The sequence below is a fragment of the Poecilia reticulata genome, chromosome 2, assembly GCF_904066995.2.
Source record: "Poecilia reticulata chromosome 2, P_reticulata-male-v2, whole genome shotgun sequence".
In the NCBI taxonomy this organism is placed as follows: domain Eukaryota; kingdom Metazoa; phylum Chordata; class Actinopteri; order Cyprinodontiformes; family Poeciliidae; genus Poecilia; species Poecilia reticulata.
In genome coordinates this window covers 36772622-36793184 of record NC_088831.1, presented here as the reverse complement: position 1 = coordinate 36793184, position 20563 = coordinate 36772622, and the positions used below count along the sequence as shown (strand labels likewise).

The 20563-nt window shown below is 38.3% G+C and overlaps 1 protein-coding gene across 1 annotated transcript; it reads right to left on the bottom strand.

Annotated features, from left to right (window-relative positions):
• Positions 1-1291: 1291 nt before the first annotated feature.
• On the bottom strand, positions 1292-19107 carry chpfa (chondroitin polymerizing factor a). Its single transcript, XM_008403214.3, has 4 exons — positions 18310-19107; positions 12345-12909; positions 8175-8357; positions 1292-6855 (listed from the first exon to the last, which is right to left on the bottom strand). The coding sequence occupies exons 1-4, from the start codon at positions 18597-18599 to the stop codon at positions 5593-5595; spliced, it is 2301 nt and encodes a 766-aa protein (XP_008401436.1). The 5' UTR covers positions 18600-19107; the 3' UTR covers positions 1292-5592.
• Between the last annotated feature and the right edge of the window lie 1456 nt (positions 19108-20563).

Sequence of the window (20563 nt, the reverse complement as noted above, 5' to 3'; positions counted from 1 at the left end):
AAACATATATTATATATATATAGATAGATAGTTTTACATTGCCAGTCGACTTTGAGACTGTTTGCCCACGAGGGAGGAGAAAGTCCTGGGACTCAGCGTAAAATGAAGTACAAAATAATGACTTACAATTAAAACCTTGCTGCTCTGTAGTTATGTGGTTTTACAGCATGCCTAAGGGTAGTGCACATAGACCCTCGAAATAACTGAAGCTGTAATTAAGGTCGCAACATTTTTTTCCCCGTTTTTAACCCAACCCAGACATCAGGAGAATGTCGGATCTGACAGAACCGGCCTGCTCAGGACAGAGGATTAGAAAAAATGTGACATTTTTATGTCAAATAAAACTGGGGATTCTCAAATGTTGTCCAGTTGCAGTTTTCATCTTTGCAACCAGCAGTCACCGACGGAGTGCAAACCTGGAGGAAGCGCGTACTTGTGCTGACACCTAAAGGACAAAATGAAATCTGTGGGTAGAACGCAAAAAATAAAAATAAATCTACACACATACAGCTCTGGAAAAAAATAAGAAAATGATTGGTTTCTCTGATTTTACTTTTTATAGGTATATGTTTGAGTAAAATGAACATTGTTCTTTTATTCTATGAACTACTGACAACATGTCTCTGATATTGCAAGCAAAGATTTAGTATTTATTTGCAGAAAAAGAGAAATGGTCAAAATAACGAAAAAGATGCAGGGCTTTCAAACCTCAAATAATGCAAAGAAAACAATACTAATGTTTTTACTCAGGAAGAGTTCAAAAATCAGTATTTGGTGGAATAATCAGGAGGTTTTAAATGGGATTCAGTGCAGTGGGCTCTTAATTATTTCCAGAGCAGCAATCCCCGGTTCGAATCCGAATCTGACTTTACGACCCAGTAGGGTCGACTTTACGACAGACAAATTCAGGTTGTCTGTATTTATTCTAACAAAAGAAGAAATCAAGTTGGTGGTTAACATCAGTCCAGCAGCTTCTGCCCCATAGCAACTGAAAAAAAAGGGGCAGGAGCTGTCAGTTACCGGTTGCTATGGTAACCACCAACTGCATTTAGCATGTTTAACGGTTAACACGACTTGTTAACTAAACAAAATAAATGTAAAAAATAAATACATTTGGCAAACTTCACATTTATAATATTGTTAAAACAAAACCCTATTACATATACATATATTTTAAAAAACTCATATTTTATCTTTATTTTCATGTTTTCTACAAAATGTTAAAATAAATCATTTTCAGAAAAATATGCCATTTTTACAGCTCTTACTATTTAGAATTTTGACACACAGATAAATATTTAAAATGATTTATTTAGAAAAATTACAATGATTCACAGTTTATTGAGAATTACAGCACTCAATTACACGTCATGTGCATTAACCAAAATGTACCGCTTTGGTTTAAAAAGTACCAATGTGTGTGAAAACAGTACAAACCAGTGAATGGGGTGCAAAGGGAAAACTTCAGCTTCTTGTGGAAATAAATGTGGAATGAACTCAACATATTAAAATGACTTTAGGACCACAAAAAACAGTAAAATAAAACATAACTTGCTGTAGAAAGATGTTTAAAAATGGAGTGTACAAAGAATGTCATGAAAGCAGAAAATACTGTTATTTAGGTGATGTGACAGATAAATAAATAATTAAAAATACATAAGGAGCCTTCATTCAGCCACACAGGACAATTAATCCGACGCCTCACTTGATTCTAGACCAGCGGTGTCAAACTCATTTTCAATTTGGGCCAAATCAAGATTATAAATCCTCTTAAAGGGCCAATTGTGCCAGAATGTATTCACAAAACCCATTCACAAACTGTTAAAATATCAATAAATTCTTAAAATTAAATAAAATGGAACATCTTTACAGTCCCTCCTGGATTTCATGATTGTTTTGTGATTTTTTGCAATAAAAATCAAAGTGTCTGTGGTACTAATTTTGAAATATTTGCACTTATTTATGACGCTAAATGTGACTATTTATTACTAACTGTACAGATCACGGACTATAAGCTGACATTAATTAAGACTGAGGCAGTTGTTTAGTATAGGTAAGAACGTTTTAGAATAAACTATCAATTAAGTATTAGTGCAAAAAAAGTGTGGGGATTTGTTGATTTTGCGTGAATTTCCACAATAATATGCAAGAAAATGGAGGGACTGATTGATATAATTTGGCAGTAAAAAGATAAAAACTGCATTGATTTGATTTATAAAATAATATTTAAGCACATTTAGTGTTTAGTCAAGAATTTACAGGGCCACATAAAAAGCTGAGGAGGGTCAGATTTGGCCCACGGGCCTCGAGTTTGACACTTGTGATCCAGACCTTGCATGCTGACAGAAAGGCAAGAAAACAGCACATTTTAGTAACTTCATATTGTAATCTCAACCTCATTATTTCACAGTGATTTCTCTGGAAGACTCTTCAGGAAAACATTCACACCAAGTTAGCAGATATATTAAAAAAAATAAGCATAAAAATGAACTTAATGCTCTGTGTTCACACTGTGAATAAAACAGAAAAGAAATGCGGCGGACCACCACGGCGGCTGTAGTGTCTCCAACATATATATTAAATCCAATTACAGTTAAATAAAAGGACTCGCCTCGGTTTTATGTATTTCAAAGCAAATGTGATGAAAAAGTGTCTACAGCAAGCAAAATACATTAAAAGGGCCTGTCAGCGAAATTACAGTGTATTTACTCTGCCTCAAACAGAAGGTACGAGTCATGAACAGTACTGTGATATACACACCGCTGCACTTGAAGAAACAAAAATTGTCTTTGAAATTTAAAATCCCGTCGCCTAAAAGCTGCCTGTCCAGCTGTGTTATCTGTAATATTGCACATTTTAATGCACTAATAAATTACTGCTGTCCAGCACTACTACATCCATTACTGCTCAGAGACAGAAGAAACCTCCTACTGCATTTCACAACATCTGGAGTTCAAGCACACCATATTTAGCAAAAAAAAAAAAAATCATCCAAAGCACTTTGGAACAGCTAAACCTTCTACAATTTCTGCTTCTGTTGACGTAGAAAAATATTTCTAATGTAATTAAAATATATCCCGACATCCAGACAGTAACAACGTCATTATTCGTAGGGCTCGTTTGTTTTGTACCATTAAAAAATGTTCAATAAGAAGCATTTCCAGTAAATCAAGTTTCCATAAATCAAACCCAACAGATACTTTCCAGAGAGCTCCTCCCGGCTTCGAGGCACACGTTATGTTCAGCCTGCAGATGGTCGGGTTCATGGTATGTCCAAGTTTGCAATAAAAACTCAACCGAGAACCCACTTCAGTCTCCCAGCTGTGGCAGGCGTTATAAACACACAGAAAGCACCACTCTCCCAGCCATAAGAGTTCAACAATACCAAAATACCACTTTATATATATATATATATATATATATATATATATACATATATATATATAAAACAAGACAGCCAACATATGAAACGTCTTTGTCAAGGCACGTTATACAAACACACTTCTGTGAATACTCAAACCAGTTAAGTATCAAAAGTGCAAGAACTGGGGCACACAAGCAGTGGTGCAATGTACCGTTGGAAATAAAACATTAACTTTCAATTTAATGATACGGATTAAATCAAAGGGTGTCCTCAAAAAGCAAACCAGTCACTGCTCATAAGTCAAACCCCTCTGAGAAGCAGCAATGAAATCTTTTAATTACAAACCACTTATTGTTTTGGTTAATTGGTTTCCAAAACCAACATACCTACTGCATTAGCTCACTCTATCCAAACGAAAAGCATTTCATTCATCAGAATGTGGTGCAACCAAGACGCACATTCCAAAAAGCATTATTTCCCCTTGAACGTTTTAATGCTTTTTTTGATGCTACAACCACAAACTGTTTTACTTGAGGGATAAAGTAGAGAATAAGTACATGGTTTTTAAAATGTACAAAAAAAAAATCTGGCGCCAATAAAACCTTAAAAAATACAAAAATACTAAATATTAAAAGTGAAATACATTACGGTGAAAGCATCATGCTGTGGAGACACTTTACAGTTAAACCAGGTACAGGATGCAAAATACTTAAAAATCAACGTTCTTTAGCTTTTTATCATGTCTTAATGCATAATATAGATGAAGTGTTAGAAAGAGTAAGCGTTTCTTAAAAAGACAGAGACCCAATTTCAAGGTGTAATATTTCATATGCTGAATTTTTAATAACTGAAGGTAACATAATTACTTGATGGTGTTATAAAATTGTGTTTGGAAAATACACATTACTGCCCCTTTAAAACTGACTATTAATGAATCTAGTAAAATGTAGAAGCATCATGCATAACCTTCACAGTTATACAGTACTCCATATAATATTCTACAAATCTAAATAAAACATATCAAAGTTTGTGGCTGCAATGTGAGAAAAATGCAAATAAAAAGTTCAAGGGGTGCTAATACTTTTAAAAGACATGTTTGTTAGCTTTCTCAGCTAATCTAAGCTAATGTTTCCAAAAGGAAACTACCTCCTTCTAATTGTGACCAATTAACATAATTACTCCTAACTAGGCATGGGCGGTCTTCTCACAGCATCTAAAAAATATTTAAAGGAAGAAAAAAAGTAACATTATTGCATTTCTTAAATTCCTACTGAGATAAAATATTATAGAGTTTGTTGTAAACTGCAATATTGAATTTAACATAAAAATTGAATGAATAAATGTTGGGGTAATTTTCAAGTAACCTTGCCTCTTATGCCTTTCTGCTTCAGTAGTCAGGCTGAATACTTCACTCTGTCCCAAACACATTTCCATCGAATAAACATTGAAAAAACGACATTGGATTGCGTCTAAACAAAGTTAAAAATATGGATAAATAGAGTGAAAATATGTCAACACAAACACATATCTGCTGATACCTAAAGATGGGAGGCAAAGACTTAATTTAAGAATCTGCTTGGGCCAAATTTAGTTGAATAGTCTAAAAAAAAGTTCTACTTTTAACACGTTTTTCAATTCAGTCCTAAAAAGTCAATGTACGTCCAATGTTTGGCGACTAAAGATGGTTGCCAACTGTACTTATGAGTAAGTGTGTTTGGTGGAGCTACTTTACTTTCCAAGCCTAAATTTGTTCTTGTAGGCTCAAGAGAAAAGAAGTGGCCTTCTTTCAGCCACCCGACTGGCAGTGTGCAGCAACTAGTTTTTAGATTTCAATGGAAGAACTTTAAATTGGATGTGCAGCGCCGGTCCATGCCTACCCCTGAGTATTCTCAGTCTTTGGTAGCGATTTCCACCTGAATGCTGAAGAGACGACACAAACTCCTCAAAGCTACCGCAAAGCCACGAGTCTCTGGTTTCTATGCCTCCCCTAGTGGTCAAAACTGCTTATTGCAATTTTTATATTGGTCTGCATAGCTAACACGTTTGGTTTCATTGTAAACCTGTGTTGCGTCTGTTTATCAAAACTAGCTATAAAAGACAAAGCTGACAAAACAGCCTTTAGGGAGAACCGTTGGGTTGGACTTAAAGCTGGTGGAAGACTTGCTGCTTTTTTCAACCGACTCCAACATCTTCAGTCCGTTTTACGAAAATAAAGCCGGTGAAATGCTTCAAGTACTGTTTCCTTGTTCTTGCTCGAAAAGCAGCATGGCGAGTTGCGATCGGGACCCGAGGCCCTCCATGTTGCTCTGAATACACCGGTGGTAGATGTCTTCGCTGAGTTTCGGGTTGCAGGACTGGTAGCGGTACTGCTGGTGCAGCGCTGGCTCAACAGCTCTGAATACGTGCAGACCGGAATACTTCACGAAAATGTCATAAATGTCCAGGCTTTCAAGGATGTCCTCGTTCTCCTGGACGTCCGCCACCATGCGGGATCGCGTTGCCATGTAGTCGGAGTTGTAAAAGCACGCCTCGTCGAATGACCTGCGGTCAAAATGTCCGGCGTCCTTCACCAGGTCGACTGTGGCTGGGGGCAGCTGGTTGTGGTAGGAAACATCAGGGTTGTACTCCTGGAAGTGGATGGGGAAGAAGACCTGCCAGTTGTTTATGGAGTTCATGCGGCAGCGGTTGAGAAACTCGGCGTTGATGTTCGTGTTGACGTGCGCCAGGAAGAACAAAGTGTCCACCGGGTGCTTTTTGGAGATAATGTCCATGAACTTAATCTGGGACGGTATCTCCGTCTTGACGCTGATCCAGGGGATTTTCACCGTGGGGTATTTTCGTTCGTAAACATTTATCTGATTCTTCACGTCAATAAATATGTCGTTGTGGTTCACGTGTTGAGCCTCCTCTGGGTCGTAAATGAACAGAAAAGTGAGGATGGCGTTTTCGCTCGTCTCAAAGGCGTTGGAGGCAAAGACTTCCAGGAAATGGTTGACGTAGCTGCGGTCTTCTGCAGTCAGAGGTATAATGATGTGGACCCTGGTCGCTTCAGTGACGTAGGGCATGGGAATGATCTCTATGAGGCTCAGGGGTCGCACCAGGTGGACTCTCTTGGTGATGGAGCGGCTGTGACCCTTCTGATTGACGACCTCCAGCTGAAGGTCTAAGGTGTACTCCATGCCCCTGGTGGGGTCGAAGCGTCTGTATCCATTAATCAGCTGCTGCTTCTTCAGATGTAAAGTGGGCATGTACTTTTTGTTCAGCTCCTCTATGGCTGTGTCTATGACCTCTGCCACATCCAGTTTATCAATACCCCGCAACTCACACTTAGGAGCGCCGTCGATGCACGAGTAAATCTCCTCCTCTGTGAAGTACTCCCATTTCAGAACTTCAAACCGAGATTTAGGCTCAAAAGGCGGATTGACCCCGACTGGCCACTGGGCGCTTCGATTGCCTTCAAAAGCGAGAATGCTGACATTTTTTATCTCCGCCTGCAGGCACACAACAAGAGTTTTTTTAATACCATTGAAAAATGTGTATTTTAATTAGAGCTGAAACGATTAATCGATTACAGAAATAATCGCCATCTAATTTAGAAATTGATTAATGGCTAGCTAAAGTACAAAGACTCAAAGATGTGCAATTTCTGAAAAAACAATGAAGCCAAAACTACAAAAAATGTCACTGCTTTACCTTCTTAGAGTCTGCTGTAAGGTAAATTCATTGAAAGTTGAGTGGAAAGAAAAAGTAAAAGAAAAATCTGCTCAATGAAGGTTTTTGCAAGTTTTAGTTACATTTAAAATTGTTAAATTTCTAATAAGTTGAGTTGCAAATAAAGGATTATCAAGCATAATAATCAAACCAAACATAATGTTTTGGTTTTTTAAGCAAAACACTTTTTAGTTCTCCTTTCAGATTAAAGCAAAGATTGGGTTTCATTTGGAAATCTAAAAATGAACATGGCATCACAGTGAGCACAAAACTATTAAATAGAGCGTTGCTTAAGACAACATAACAGATCAAAAAATAAAAAACACCTCAGACCTTTTCAACAGGTTCACATTTCTGTATTAATACTAATTTTTACTTGTAATTTTTTTGAGAAACTAAATTTTGGGCTGACGTTAGTGAAAATTAGGGCTGCAACTACCAACTACTTCTGGTAATCAATTAATTTATCAATTATTCTGATGACCAGTTGATTAAAAAATGGCACAGTCTACAGATTTTTAACTTAACCACGTAAGCCTTTTTTAAATAAAGCATTAGAAATATGTTAAAAGATGCAAATAAAAAAGTGATAGACATTTTATTGCATGAAATGAAATATTACAGCATTTCCTCAGTAAATCTGAACAGCTGAAACTAGCACTATGCTCTTGAGAAGTTTTAACTAAAACAAATTTATAGAAAGATGTTTTTAGATTAAATCCAAATGTATATATTTTTTGTACAATGTTAGCTTAATTACTGATCTGAATGTTTTCAGATCAGTAATTAACTACAGTTAATTGGTTAACTGTAGTTAATTAACTACAGTTAATAAATTAAGAAATTAGTTGACGATTATTTGAATTAATCACAATTAATCGTTTCAGCCTTAGTCATAGTCATAAAAAATAAACACTTGAAACGCATCAATCTGTATGCAGTGAATCAGATTCATGTCTGAACTAAATAAATTATCTTTTTGCTGATATTCTAGTCAGATCTTCTGTTTTCATAGTTTTGCGGGGGGAATAATGATGAGATGAGATTGAATTTCCGACGGACTCGCAGGTGATTTGTGACTCTTTTGCAATCTGCTTACCTGCAGCTTAGCGATCTCATTGTAAGTCTTCTGCAGCTCAATCTCGGAGAAGTATCGGTGCAGCCGGTACATTTGTTCGGGGTCAGACACGGGATGAACAGTCAGGGCTCTCTTGAACTTCTCGTTCTGCTCTTTATTTGGGTCCGAGTTTTTTCCGAGCTCATAGTGGTGGTACTCGAGCCCCTGCAAAGAAGACAAACAAAGATCGCTCTTCATGAGACGTGATGGCATGACAGAAATACGCCGAATGCCGTTCCGGGCCTGGTTGTTACGGAGAGCTACTTCCTTTCAAACATTTCGTGCCAACTAGACAGCATATCAGGCTCATCTCCACGGGAAAGTAAGCTGAAGCGTCTCAGTGATGCTAAAAAAAAAACAGACTTTCACTGCGGGGTTAGCAACCGTATTTGCTCTTTGACAAATTCACAGGAACTTCGAAATAAAACAAAAGACGTGGTTGAGGACATAATCAGCTGAAAAGAACCCCTGAAAAGAATCTGATGAAGCCATTAAGAGAAGAAAGAACGGAGGAAGCGCTTAGCTAAGCAGCGAGGCCGCTCTATTACCAGTGTTTGCCAACAGCTTACAGCCTGTAGCCCAACACTTAGTGAAGCATTGTCCGTGCCTAATTGGCATCAGCGTTCCCTTTGTACAGGAAAAAAAATATATGTCTGGCTCTGTGTTCAAGCTGTTTTCTCAACTATTCCAGGCCTGTTAACTTCCCCCTGCTTGCTTGTCTCCGTTATCTAAAGGGCTAAGTTGAGCGCTGCTGGCTCGGGGCTCTTCTGATTGCCAAGTTACTCCCTCTCAATTGTGCAACAAGATGACTTGCAGCTTTGGCCAGCAGCCAAGCAGGAAAAATGGGAATAAAAAGCATTTACATATCTATTGGGTGAGTCAAAAAAAATTCACTTAAGTTACAACATGCTCTGGAAAAGTATTTACCTCCTTATAAACTGCTTTTTATTCATAAATGTTTAAGATCATCAAATAAAACTACAAATGCCTTCAAGCATTTGGAATATCTTCCAATTAGTCTTCTCTGCAGATTTTTTAGAATTTATCCATACTGAAGGGTTTTCACAACATCCATCCAACCATTCATCCATTTTCTGCCACTTATCCGGGGTCGGGTCGCGGGGGCAGCAGCTTCAGAAGGGAGGCCCAGACTTCCCTCTCCCCAGCCACTTCTCCCAGCTCCTCCGGGGGAACCCCAAGGTGTTCCCAGGCCAGCCGAGAGACATAGTCCCTCCAGCGTGTCCTGGGTCTTCCCCGAGGCCTCCTCCCGGTGGGACGTGCCCGGAGTGCCTCACCAGGGAAGCGTCCAGGAGGCATCCTTACCATATGCCAGAGCCACCTCAACTGGCTCCTCTCGACGTGGAGGAGCAGCGGCTCTATTCTGTGTCCCTCCCGGATGACCGAGCTTCTCACCCTATCTCTAAGGGAGAGCCCAGCCACCCTGCGGAAGAAACCCATTTCGGCCGCTTGTATCCGTGATCTCGTTCTTTCGGTCATGACCCAAAGCTCATGACCATAGATGAGGGTGGGAACATAGATCGACCGGTAAATCGAGAGCTTCGCTTTTTGACTCAGCTCTCTCTTCACCACGACGGACCGGTACAGCGCCCGCTTCACGGCAGACGCTGCCCCAATCCGCCTGTCGATCTCCCGCTCCCTTCTTCCCTCATTCGTGAACAAGATCCCCAGATACTTAAACTCCTCCACTTGAGGCACGACGACCCCCTTGACCCGGAGAAGGCACTCTACCCTTTTCTGGCTCAAGACCATGGCCTCGGATTTGGAGGCACTGAGCCTCATCCCGGCCGCTTCACACTCGGCCGCGAACCGCTCCAGCGAGAGCTGCAGATCACGGTCTGATGAAGCCAACAGGACCACATCATCCACAAAAAGCAGAGATGTGATCCTAAGGCCACCAAAACGGATCCCAACACCTCGGCTGCGCCTAGAAATTCTGTCCATGAAAGTAATGAACAGAATCGGTGACAAAGGGCAGCCTTGTCGGAGTCCAACTCTCACCGGAAACGACCCCGACTTACTGCCGGCAATGCGGACCAGACTCTGACACCGGTCATACAGGGACCTGACAGCCCGTATCAAAGGGCCCGGTACCCCATACTCCCGGAGAACCCCCCATAAAGTCCCCCTGGGGACACGGTCGAATGCCTTCTCCAAGTCCACAAAACACATGTAGACTGGTTGGGCGAACTCCCATGCACCCTCCAGGACCCTGCTGAGGGTGTAGAGCTGGTTCAGTGTTCCACGACCAGGACGAAAACCACACTGCTCTTCCTGAATCCGAGGTTCAACTATCCGACGGACCCTCCTCTCCAGCTCATTCAGGACCCTTGAATAGACCTTACCAGGGAGGCTTAGGAGTGTGACCCCTCTGTAATTGGAGCACACCCTCCAACCAACTATAATCATAGTAATCAATTATTCTGATGATTAATCGATGAATCAGATAAAAAATGGGCACATTCTGCAGATTTATCATTTAACTACTTAAGCATTTTTACACATTTTAAATAAATTAAAAGATGCAAATACTTTTAAATTTAAAAAACAAAACTTTTTTTAAGCGTTGTATTGCACTGTATTTGTTTGTAAATAAAACATTAAAACTAAAAGGACTGAAGCAAACTGTGCTGAAAGACAAACAAAAAAACCTCCCTGCAGGCCCTGGGACAAAGCTTGTTTGACCTTAAATGCTAATGACATTACAGGAGCAGAGCATGTTGACCCACAGGGGATTTTCACACCATTGAACCTAAGCTAACCTCTCAGCTGTGTCCCCTGTGCCTGTTTACCTGCCCCGTAATGCCCCGGGTGCAGCGGGGAGTTAAAGGGCACGAGCCCTCTCCTCTGTAATATGAATACCATCTCTTCGCTAGCGCCGTAATTACAGATCTATAGAGCCGTCTGTCAGTGCTAGTGCAAAGTAATGATTTCTGCAGGGACGGTTATGTTTTCCTTGTGAGGAGCAGAACCCCCCGCTGCAGCCAGCTGTCCCAGATGACTCTTCTTTGTTTTTACAGCTTAACATTCGTTTAAACTACAGACTGCTTCCTTTCATCTGCTCTCATGTAAAAAAAAAACATCTTTTATACCTTCATGTTCGTTTTGTAAGCCAGGAGTTCGCAAACTTTCCCCAAAGAGCATTGACCTCTGGCCAGGACCGTTTTCAAACCAGGGTATAAAGAAACAGACATTGTTTGATGGCGTTCTAACTAAAATGTTTTTATCTTTTTTGTTTTTATTTGTTTTCATCTTTTTCAAAATCTATTTCTTTCTCACTGTTTATTCCTGTTTTTATTTTAATTATGTAAAGCACTTTGAAATGCCTTGCTGCTGAAATGTGCTATACATTTGATTGATTGATTGATTGATTGATTGATTGATTGATTGATTGATTGATTGATTGATTGATTGATTGATTGATTGATTGATTGATTGAAGAAGGGTTTTCACTATTCCCTAATTATTATATTCATTTAGCATAAATGCTAACCTCATGCTTTCTGATTTTAGATGTAGCAGAAAATTTTGCACCTGTTACCAGATAATTAAGTTTGTCAACACAATTCCCTCTTTGTTACACTTTATATTAATCACATCAAATTTTAATTTATTCCCACAGAGGGGCTGTTGGAGGCTTCATTTGGTCTTTTTCTTGTTAGAAACTTTAGTTTAGTTTAATATGCTTTATGCATATTTTCTATTAGAATACATGTTACATGGCTTTCACGTTGTTTTTCACTGCCTTTGTTTCTTTTCTTTTTTCAGGATAATTTTCAATGACTTCTTGCCAATCAGGATACTTGAATAAGAAGTTTATATGCTTGTAAAATTTGCCTGTTTCTACAATTAAGTTCAGTTTCTTGCTTGCTATGCTGGCTTGAGGAGAAAAGCAGCTTGATGAATTTAAATTTCATTTCAGAATTTACATTTAAAAATCATTTTAACTTTTTACATTTTTTTAAGTTATCAAAAAACAGAAAAACAAAATTATGTTGAAGAAATTTATGGCATTGAACTTTTTGTTTTTGCACGTTTTTTCTCATTTTCTCTCCAACTTTCTGAGGCCCCCACAGCGCCCTCTGGTGGTCCCCCCTTTGAATAAAGAAAATGAGTGAGTTTAAGTCAACTTACCTCGTATTCACTGACACAGTTGGTGCTGGTGTAATCAATGATGCATCTTCCAAGCCACTCATCTGGCCTGGAGCTCAGGATGTCATTCCTGCAGTTTTCCAGGAAGGATTGAAGCCGCAGGAGCAAGCTGCGTGACAGCAGGTACCCAAACCCCCCGTAGCAGTACTTCCCTTCCATATCCCCCCCGATAAACTCTTCGGGACTGCCCATGTACAGCTCTCGATCCACACTCAGGTGCTCCACCAGTTCTCTGATCCGGTCGGCTTCGGTGTAGGCATCGTCTTGAACGAAGTAGAACCAGTCGTACTCGTTGACGTAGTGGTCTAAGACGTACCTGATGGTCTGAAACATGTTCCAGATCAGCCTCTCGTCTCCGTGGGAGACCACAAACATGCCATGGGGGACTTTGCGGTTGCGGGAGCCGGTGAAGAAGACCACGATGTCCAGGTGGTGGCTGATGGTGCGGTTCACCGCCACACCGAGGGTGTTGATGGTGTTTTTGGAGGTCAGGACTCCAACAAACAGGCGCTCCCGTATGCCAAGCTCCGTGCTTATGTACTTAGCCCTGAGAAACAAGGCGGAGAACGACTGGATCAATACAGCGGGTTGATAGTTTGATTGATTTTCTTTATTTATTCAATGAGTCATCACAATACTTCAAAACGCTTCAACATTTTAAACAACTTGACTGAAAATGTTCAGCCAGAAGGTAGCGCTGGACGATATGGCAAAAAAAAAAAAACACCACAATATAAATGTTTCATATAGATAATTATTGATCAGTATTTTGTTTTAAATATATGAAATACTGACAAAATGGTGATACCTTTCCTCTTATATCCACAGTTTTTACTCCACTTCGGTGTGGTTTATTTTTAAAAAGCTACGAGAAACAATGACAAAACCTTTAACTGCTGCTGCTGCTGCTGCGCGCAAGTTACTCAAGTTGTTGCTAGGTAACCAAAGAATGAGTGAGTTGCTAGGTAACCAAAGAGGGAGTGAGTTAGTTCATTCCACCAATCTTCTGGCTGTGAAAGGTTTAGCGGTTAAAGTCTTTCCTTCACCTATATCCCCCAGAATGCTGTGCAGTTCTGAATCAGAGTTCAGAGAATATTTTATATATTGAATATTCTATCAGACATATGGATATAGATCATGTCTCTATCGCGACATATGTTGTTACTGCAGTGCAGAAACCACTAATGGGGCAGATGCTCCAAAAAAAAAAGGGCACATCTAACCGTATTCTAGGACAGAATATTAACAAAGTCACACAGTTTTCAGAGTTTAATAAACAATGATAAATAACAAATTGTGATATATACAATCAAAGCTAAGGAAAATCTCTAAAGCATACAACTATGCATATGTAAGATATTTTATTAGTAATTTCGTTCTGCAGGTCTATTTTGTTATAAGAAAGTATTGCCATATTCAAACCCGCAATTTAGCAGGACATGTAAATTAGAGCTAGACCACCAGACATATTTTGTCTTTACAAAATTACACTATTAAAAATGTAAACAAGGGCACAATGCAACCCTTTAGTGTACTGTAACCTATAAAACAAAGAGCTGCCTGTTTGCTACACTTGCAGTTGAGATGAAGATGGTCCATTCAGGAAAGCAGAGCTGCATCAAACTTTAATGTGGAACTGCAGAAAAACGAAAAAAACAAAAGCAAAAATTGAATTGTTAATGCATGTCACCATGAGAAAAGCCTACTGAGTTTTGCTTAAAAAAAACTTTTTTCTCACATGACGTCGTGGGCAGGGCCCAAAATTGCAACAAAATCTTTCTGATGTGTGCAAATAAAAGTTTATGTTTGGCAAATGACTTTTTAAGTTCACGAGACAAAAATTAGTTATTTAATTTAGAAAAAAGTTATTTAAACAAAATATTTTGTTTTTAAAATGAAATCATTACAATTCCAAAAGTTTTGAATTTTATTTTACTTAACTGAGGTTAAATATTTTTTATTGAATAATTGGGGAAAAAAAATTTACTTCATACTCTGCGAACCAGACCCTAAACTTACTTAAAGTCTGGATTTAGTTTTTTCCCCTTCATTAATGACACACTTTTATTACATACATTATATCTATCATGGTAATTCAGGGTGAGTTATTTTTAATTCTAAATGAATATCCTTGTTGGACTTTTATTTAAGTGCTATTTTCCTTCAAGACACATTTACCGAACGCCAGAATAAATGTACAGTACATTATACAGCAAAGGAAATTAGAAGACATATATCCATTATGGAGATTATCGGTTTTGGACGGGCGATGTGCCCGTCCAAAACCGGGCACATCGCCCGATACTGAAGCGATACTGAAGAATGACTGATATCATTAAAGATACAGGGAAGAAGCTTTTTAGTTATCTTGCTTTGCTAGCAAAGTCGTTAGCTAGCAGCTAGCTAATAGCACAACAACAACAGCAGCCTAATGTCTGCATGATAAAAATACTGAATCGATAGATAAGAACAGTTTTTTCTCACCTGGTTGTCTCCTCCTGCTCAGTAGTTCTTCAGAGAAAGGCAGACGCAGAGGCCTGTCAGGGTGTGTTGTATTTCATTACCTTTCTGCTTAAACCGCTACTCTGTGCTGAAGCAGAAACGATACTTCAACGTTTTCCGTCATCTGACAAGTAGCAAGTCTACTCCACTTTATTCACCAAAAACTTTTTTTTTATAATTCACCAAAAACTGTTCTGTATTATGGAACGTTCGCTACGTTGAGCTCCAGTTAGCCGCCTTATCTCACTGCGCGAGAGGCAACTGCGTCATGCGTCACGGGCAAAAGGTCAAAGGTAACAAGGTGACCGGGGGGCTTATTATGTTGTACAAAAAAAACAAAACAACAAAAAACAAATAATTTCAGTACATGTTATTATGTGTCCAAAGAGGGCTTGGAAAAATAATAATACCAAAAATAAATAAATAAAAATTGACCAAAATGGCACTTGGGGGCAAGGAGCAAAAGGGGCAGGTGCTCAAGCACCCCCAATCCCACCTGCACGTGCCTGCTTAGCAGAAGCACAAGGCTTATATTTATACCTGACCTGTAGATCAAAATAAACTAAACTTCATAAATAATTACAATATAAAACCCAAAACATTTCACTTCTTGTACATAAAAACAATTAACAGAAAAATAAAAGGAAAGAAAATCATCTAAAACTAAAACAGAAAGTAAGGGCATTAAATAATAAAAAAGAGAGAGAGGAGTAAAGAAAACATAGATTTATTTGCAAACTTTTCTAAACTTATGCCAATAAATAAACATTGTACCTAATATTATCAAAAAGTGTGACCATAAATATGTTGCATTATTTTAGCAACAATAGGATTAATTGCTGCTTTCTGGTTTTTCATTTTAAAAATCAGATAATGCTCTGCATTTTTATTTAAAAATTTCGCATTTACACCTTGAAACTGTGGTATCCTTATATCAGCTGATGCCTAAAGTACCTAAAATACTACAGAAGCCGACAGGACGGCTGGCTGCATGAACTCTTACATTCAGTTTATTAAAACCAGATAAGCGGGTCGAGTGATTTCACAAGCTTCTGCTGAAGCCCTAGACATGTCAATCGCTGTGACACACATGGAAACACTAGCAAAGGAAATTACTGCTTCTTTAGAAATTTAAACGGGTAAGAACTTGCAAAACGATTCATCATAACCAGCAGCACAGCCAAACTTTATTTCCTTTTTATAACCCACATGGCATCTTTGAGGACCCAGTTTAGAGTCATGCCCATTTGATGATTCATCTAATAATAGAGCAACATTATCTGCAAATAGTAGCATTTAGAAGAGTTCACAACTTAAAAGGAAAACTGGTCTACTTCTACTGGTTGCATGAACAAGCCATTATCCGTAACGGCTTGTTCATCAGATGTATGAAACACAATTGTAAAATTACTTTAGGTGCGGTTTTCATCTTTTTAAAGTTGTTACATAAAGCAACTAAATCATAAGTATTTCTGGACTTTTTCTGGTATAACTTGAGGGCCGTCCGCTGAGGGACATTTTGTCCCAACCGTCCATTAAGTCGTAATCACTGGGGCTTGTTTCATTTCCATTTTTAGTCATTTTTAATGTTCAACTCTTGGTCTTCTGAAAGAAAAACTTGGCTTTATGACTCCAATAAACAATATCGACCAGCAGTAGAGTTATTCTGGTTTGATCAGGGGCCACAGTTTATCATATTACAGTTGGAATAATATGTGCAATATGAGCCTTTTATGGTCATTTATCTCCATAATTCACAGTTAAAAAACTAAACTAATCTAAGTAGCTGAACATAAAAGAGCTTTCAAGATAGCAATGTTCAGGCATGAAGGGGCATCATTAGATGCCACTACCTATTATTCTAAAAAAAAAACATCGGCCTATAAATTAAAGGAATTTACAAAATGACATCTTTAATTTTAGCAAAACCTTCTCCTAAACCTAAAAACTATTTCAAGGAACTGAAATAAAATTCTGCCACTTTTGGGTGTGAGGGTTAACATTCAAACAAGGTCTCTATCCACAGGTTCTTGGAAATGTTTGCTTGCTTATGCAGAAAATGTAAGTTAGACATCCTTCAGTGTGTGGGCATACAGTGGCACCTTTTCAGCCTCAGCTTCGGTCCTCAAGCCTGGATAGTATTAATAAGCATCTACAAATGTCTGATGGTTTGCTTCGTATTTTAATTAGATTTAGGACAGATAACATAAATTATCTTGTAATAGTTACTACTAGTGGTGGAGGCGAGCAGAAGGAACCTGGTGGTGGGGAAGTGGCCAGTATAATTTAGGAACCGTTTTCAAACACATTTGACACTAGCTGATAAGATAATTGACACCAAAATAAAAAAGGTTGCACTCTTTATCTTGAGAATTCAACTAGAGGGTTTGCTTTGCAGAAGGATTCGAACTGAAACAACTGCTTAAAAGTTGAAAATATATTGCTAAAGCTTCGACAAAACTGTATTTGACATACGTGAAGACCAGCGGATTTTTAAAAAATCAACTAAACACATGTTGATTTATTATCCTGCTGTTAATTTGTTTCACTTTTATAATTTAACTCTGTTGTTTTGTCAGAAAAAAAGAATGCAAGTTGATTATTCTTCTCTTGAGTCAGAATATTTTGTGTTTCTTCTACTTTAAAATATCAGATTTTACAGTAACAATCACCACTATGTAACAAAATAAATGACCTGATATTTATTCCAACTGCGAAAACAGCAGAACAGTCCTCAGATATCATTTATTGAGCAACTCCTGGCAGCATCACTGTTTTTGAAGTAGATCTTTTTTACTTTGTTGGATCACAACCTCTAAAATTTTAATGCTTTTACAACTTTTATAACATTGTAGCTCTCCTATTTTTACCCTAAACCCAAAACTACATGAATTAAAGTTGTTTTGTTTCAGTAGTTAAGGATGTCCTTCAACACACCCTCAAAACAACTTTGCACAAAAAAATAAGAAATGATCAGAATCCAGTTTGCTGTGAATTTTTTAACTTGCAGGCTCAGAAAACATCTCCTCCTATTTTGTCTTTCTAAAATATGAAAAAAATCACTTCACTAACACTGCTGTTTAAAGTGGTTAACAATATAAACTTATTATGAATATTTATTGTGTGTGGTGAGACCAAGTTAATAATGGCCATTTTACTCCCACTTTTTATGGAAACAAAGTTAAAAATCATTTGTTTTGTCACTGGCCCCCATATGGCCACCTCTTCTAAAACTTTCTAGGGTCGCCCCTGGTTATTACTAGCCTGTTCTTACCTTAATACTCCTATAATTACAGGCCAGACTGTGACACCTGTGCATCTGCACCATGTGGGGTCTGGCATGATTTATCATCAACTAGTCCTTGTATTAAGTAAATTACAGCCCACTGTAAAATTACTTGAAGCGTGTATGAAAATCCAGAATGAACGGTGACCCTGAACTGACCTGAAAACTTTCTTTGGAGCACTCGGCTGGACTTGTTTGTATGGGACTATTCTTGGCTCGAAATCCTCTTCGGACTCCACATCGTTGCCAGTGGAAATGGAGCTGGGCTTTCGGGCTCCTTTGAGGAGTCCATCCTGACCCGAAGCCACATCTTCGCCCTCCTTCCCCTCCAGGGGACACGCTTCTTCCGTCCAGCTCACGCTCAACAAACTTAACGTGAAGCCCAATGAAATGCCGATTACCACCGGGCCGAGCGACCGCAGGACAGAAATAAACACTGAAAATCTCATTTTAAACGTCGGCTCTCCCTCCGCTCCTGCCTGCTAGTCCCGCTTCGGTCGCTCCGGAGGCCGTTCTAACGGGGCTTCTGGGACGGGACAGCTCGGTAGTTCATCAAGTCTGAAGAGACTCAGCTGTATCAAAGTGAGTTTCTTAGAAAAGATGCAGCTTCTTCCTTAAATTCTACGCAGGACTGTTACGTGTCAGTGTCTGCTACCTGGCTCCTCCTCCCCGGCTTGGTGTAAGCATCACGAGGCGGGGCTCCCGGCTGCGCGGGGCGGAGGGATATCACAGTGATGAGCCGGCTGAAGACAGGTAACGGTCAGGAAAATGAAGAAACATCACCCGCTTGGCAGTTGGCTCCCACCAACTGATATGACTGTCGTTTACTGTTGGCTCATAGTTACCGAAATAATCAATTTTACGTCAAAATTACCTTAATGTTTCTTAGTGTTAGTTTTTCAACCAATGCTTAAACAAAGTGTTTTCCCTATCAAACTCATAAAACACGCAATATCACCTTAAACATATGTAAGTTTTACACACGTAGGTTTAGTACGTTTTATGTGACTGACAAGAATATAAAGTAGTGCAGAACTCAAGTAAGAGTAAAAATATACTCGGTAAAAAAAAAAAAAAAGGTGACTCAAGTACTGAGTAATTGATCAAAACATCATTTAATATTTAACATTTTGTTAAATATTTTTTTACATTTAAAATGTAAAGTTGTGTTGAAATTTGAAGTTTGACCAAAATGAAAATAATGAATATAAATTACATAATTGCAGAATAAGTGCACTTCTTAGATGCACTCAGGTCAACAAAAGTGAGTGCATCTCTGAAGAATAATCTCCAAGTGTTGGTGCAGATTATTTATTATACTTAGTTATAGACTGAATTAAAGAGTACACAAATACTCTTTAATTCAAACCATTCCATTTTATTGATCTTGCTATAAGCATGTTTCTGATCTGGTTTAAAGTCTTGCGGACTCTAACAGGTTCCAAAATAACTCTGTATGTAGGTTCATCCAACTTTACACAACCTTTTACAGCTTTTTCAATCTTGGTTAAGAAATGTGTCTTTAGTGACCCAATTTATGATATGCTTACTGTGTGTTTCAGATGGCTTATGGCTTTCTTTCATCTGTGGTTTTTCACTTCCATTAAATCCAGATTTGCGGAGTGTATGACTAATAATCGTCTTGTTGACAGATTTTCCCATTCCTGCGGGATTTCAACTCATCTACCATCAGAATCTTTTCTGCTGTTCCTGGTAGTCAAAACTAGAATCATTAGTTGACAAAACACCCAGTAGAATTAAACTGCAGTTGCAAGTCAAAAACCAATGAGATTAGCACTGCCAGGCTAAGTATTATTAGCCACATATGCAAACAATTCTACGATTCAGTATCTCGTGTAGCTAAATACTAAGATAACATTGTGACAAACTGATTTACAATATTATTTACTCAAGTAATTTACTGAGTTAATTTGCCAAAAGTTCAAATACATAGTGTTTTCTTTCTTTTACACACATGGTATCCAATATTGAATTCTGTCTTACAACATGAAGACTGGATTTTGTCATTCCTTCATCTTTCAAAATGAATTTGACATGGAATAGTCACTGTAAAAAAAGACATTTTAGCTAACTTAATAATAAAACTGTCATCCAGTTCTTCATGATTACCTTATATTAAATAAATTAAGATGCTTTTGCAAGTTACAATTAAAAAGGAAAAAAGATAAATATGATTTTACTTTAAATGCATACATAACAACAGATTACAAGGTTGTGGTTGTAACACTGTTTACAGAAAACAACCTCCTCTATTTACCAAAAGATTACTTTTTTCTTCTCCTATACATCTCATTCGTCACAGATTCTTTTTTTTTATATAGTCAAACTTTTTAAAACCTGAATAAATAAAATGGACATTATAGAAGAAAACTTGTTACTTTAACTAAAAATT

Bases quoted from the DNA above. Each gene is read 5' to 3' on its own strand.
- chpfa (XM_008403214.3), bottom strand. From the start codon at position 18,599: ATGAGATTTTCAGTGTTTATTTCTGTCCTGCGGTCGCTCGGCCCGGTG. The intron at 12,910-18,309 runs GTCAGTTCAGGG...CTTGTTTCTCAG, and splicing joins GCTCCAAAGAAAGTTTTCAG to GGCTAAGTACATAAGCACGG. The intron at 6,856-8,174 runs GTAAGCAGATTG...GTGTGCCTGCAG, and splicing joins ATGAGATCGCTAAGCTGCAG to GCGGAGATAAAAAATGTCAG.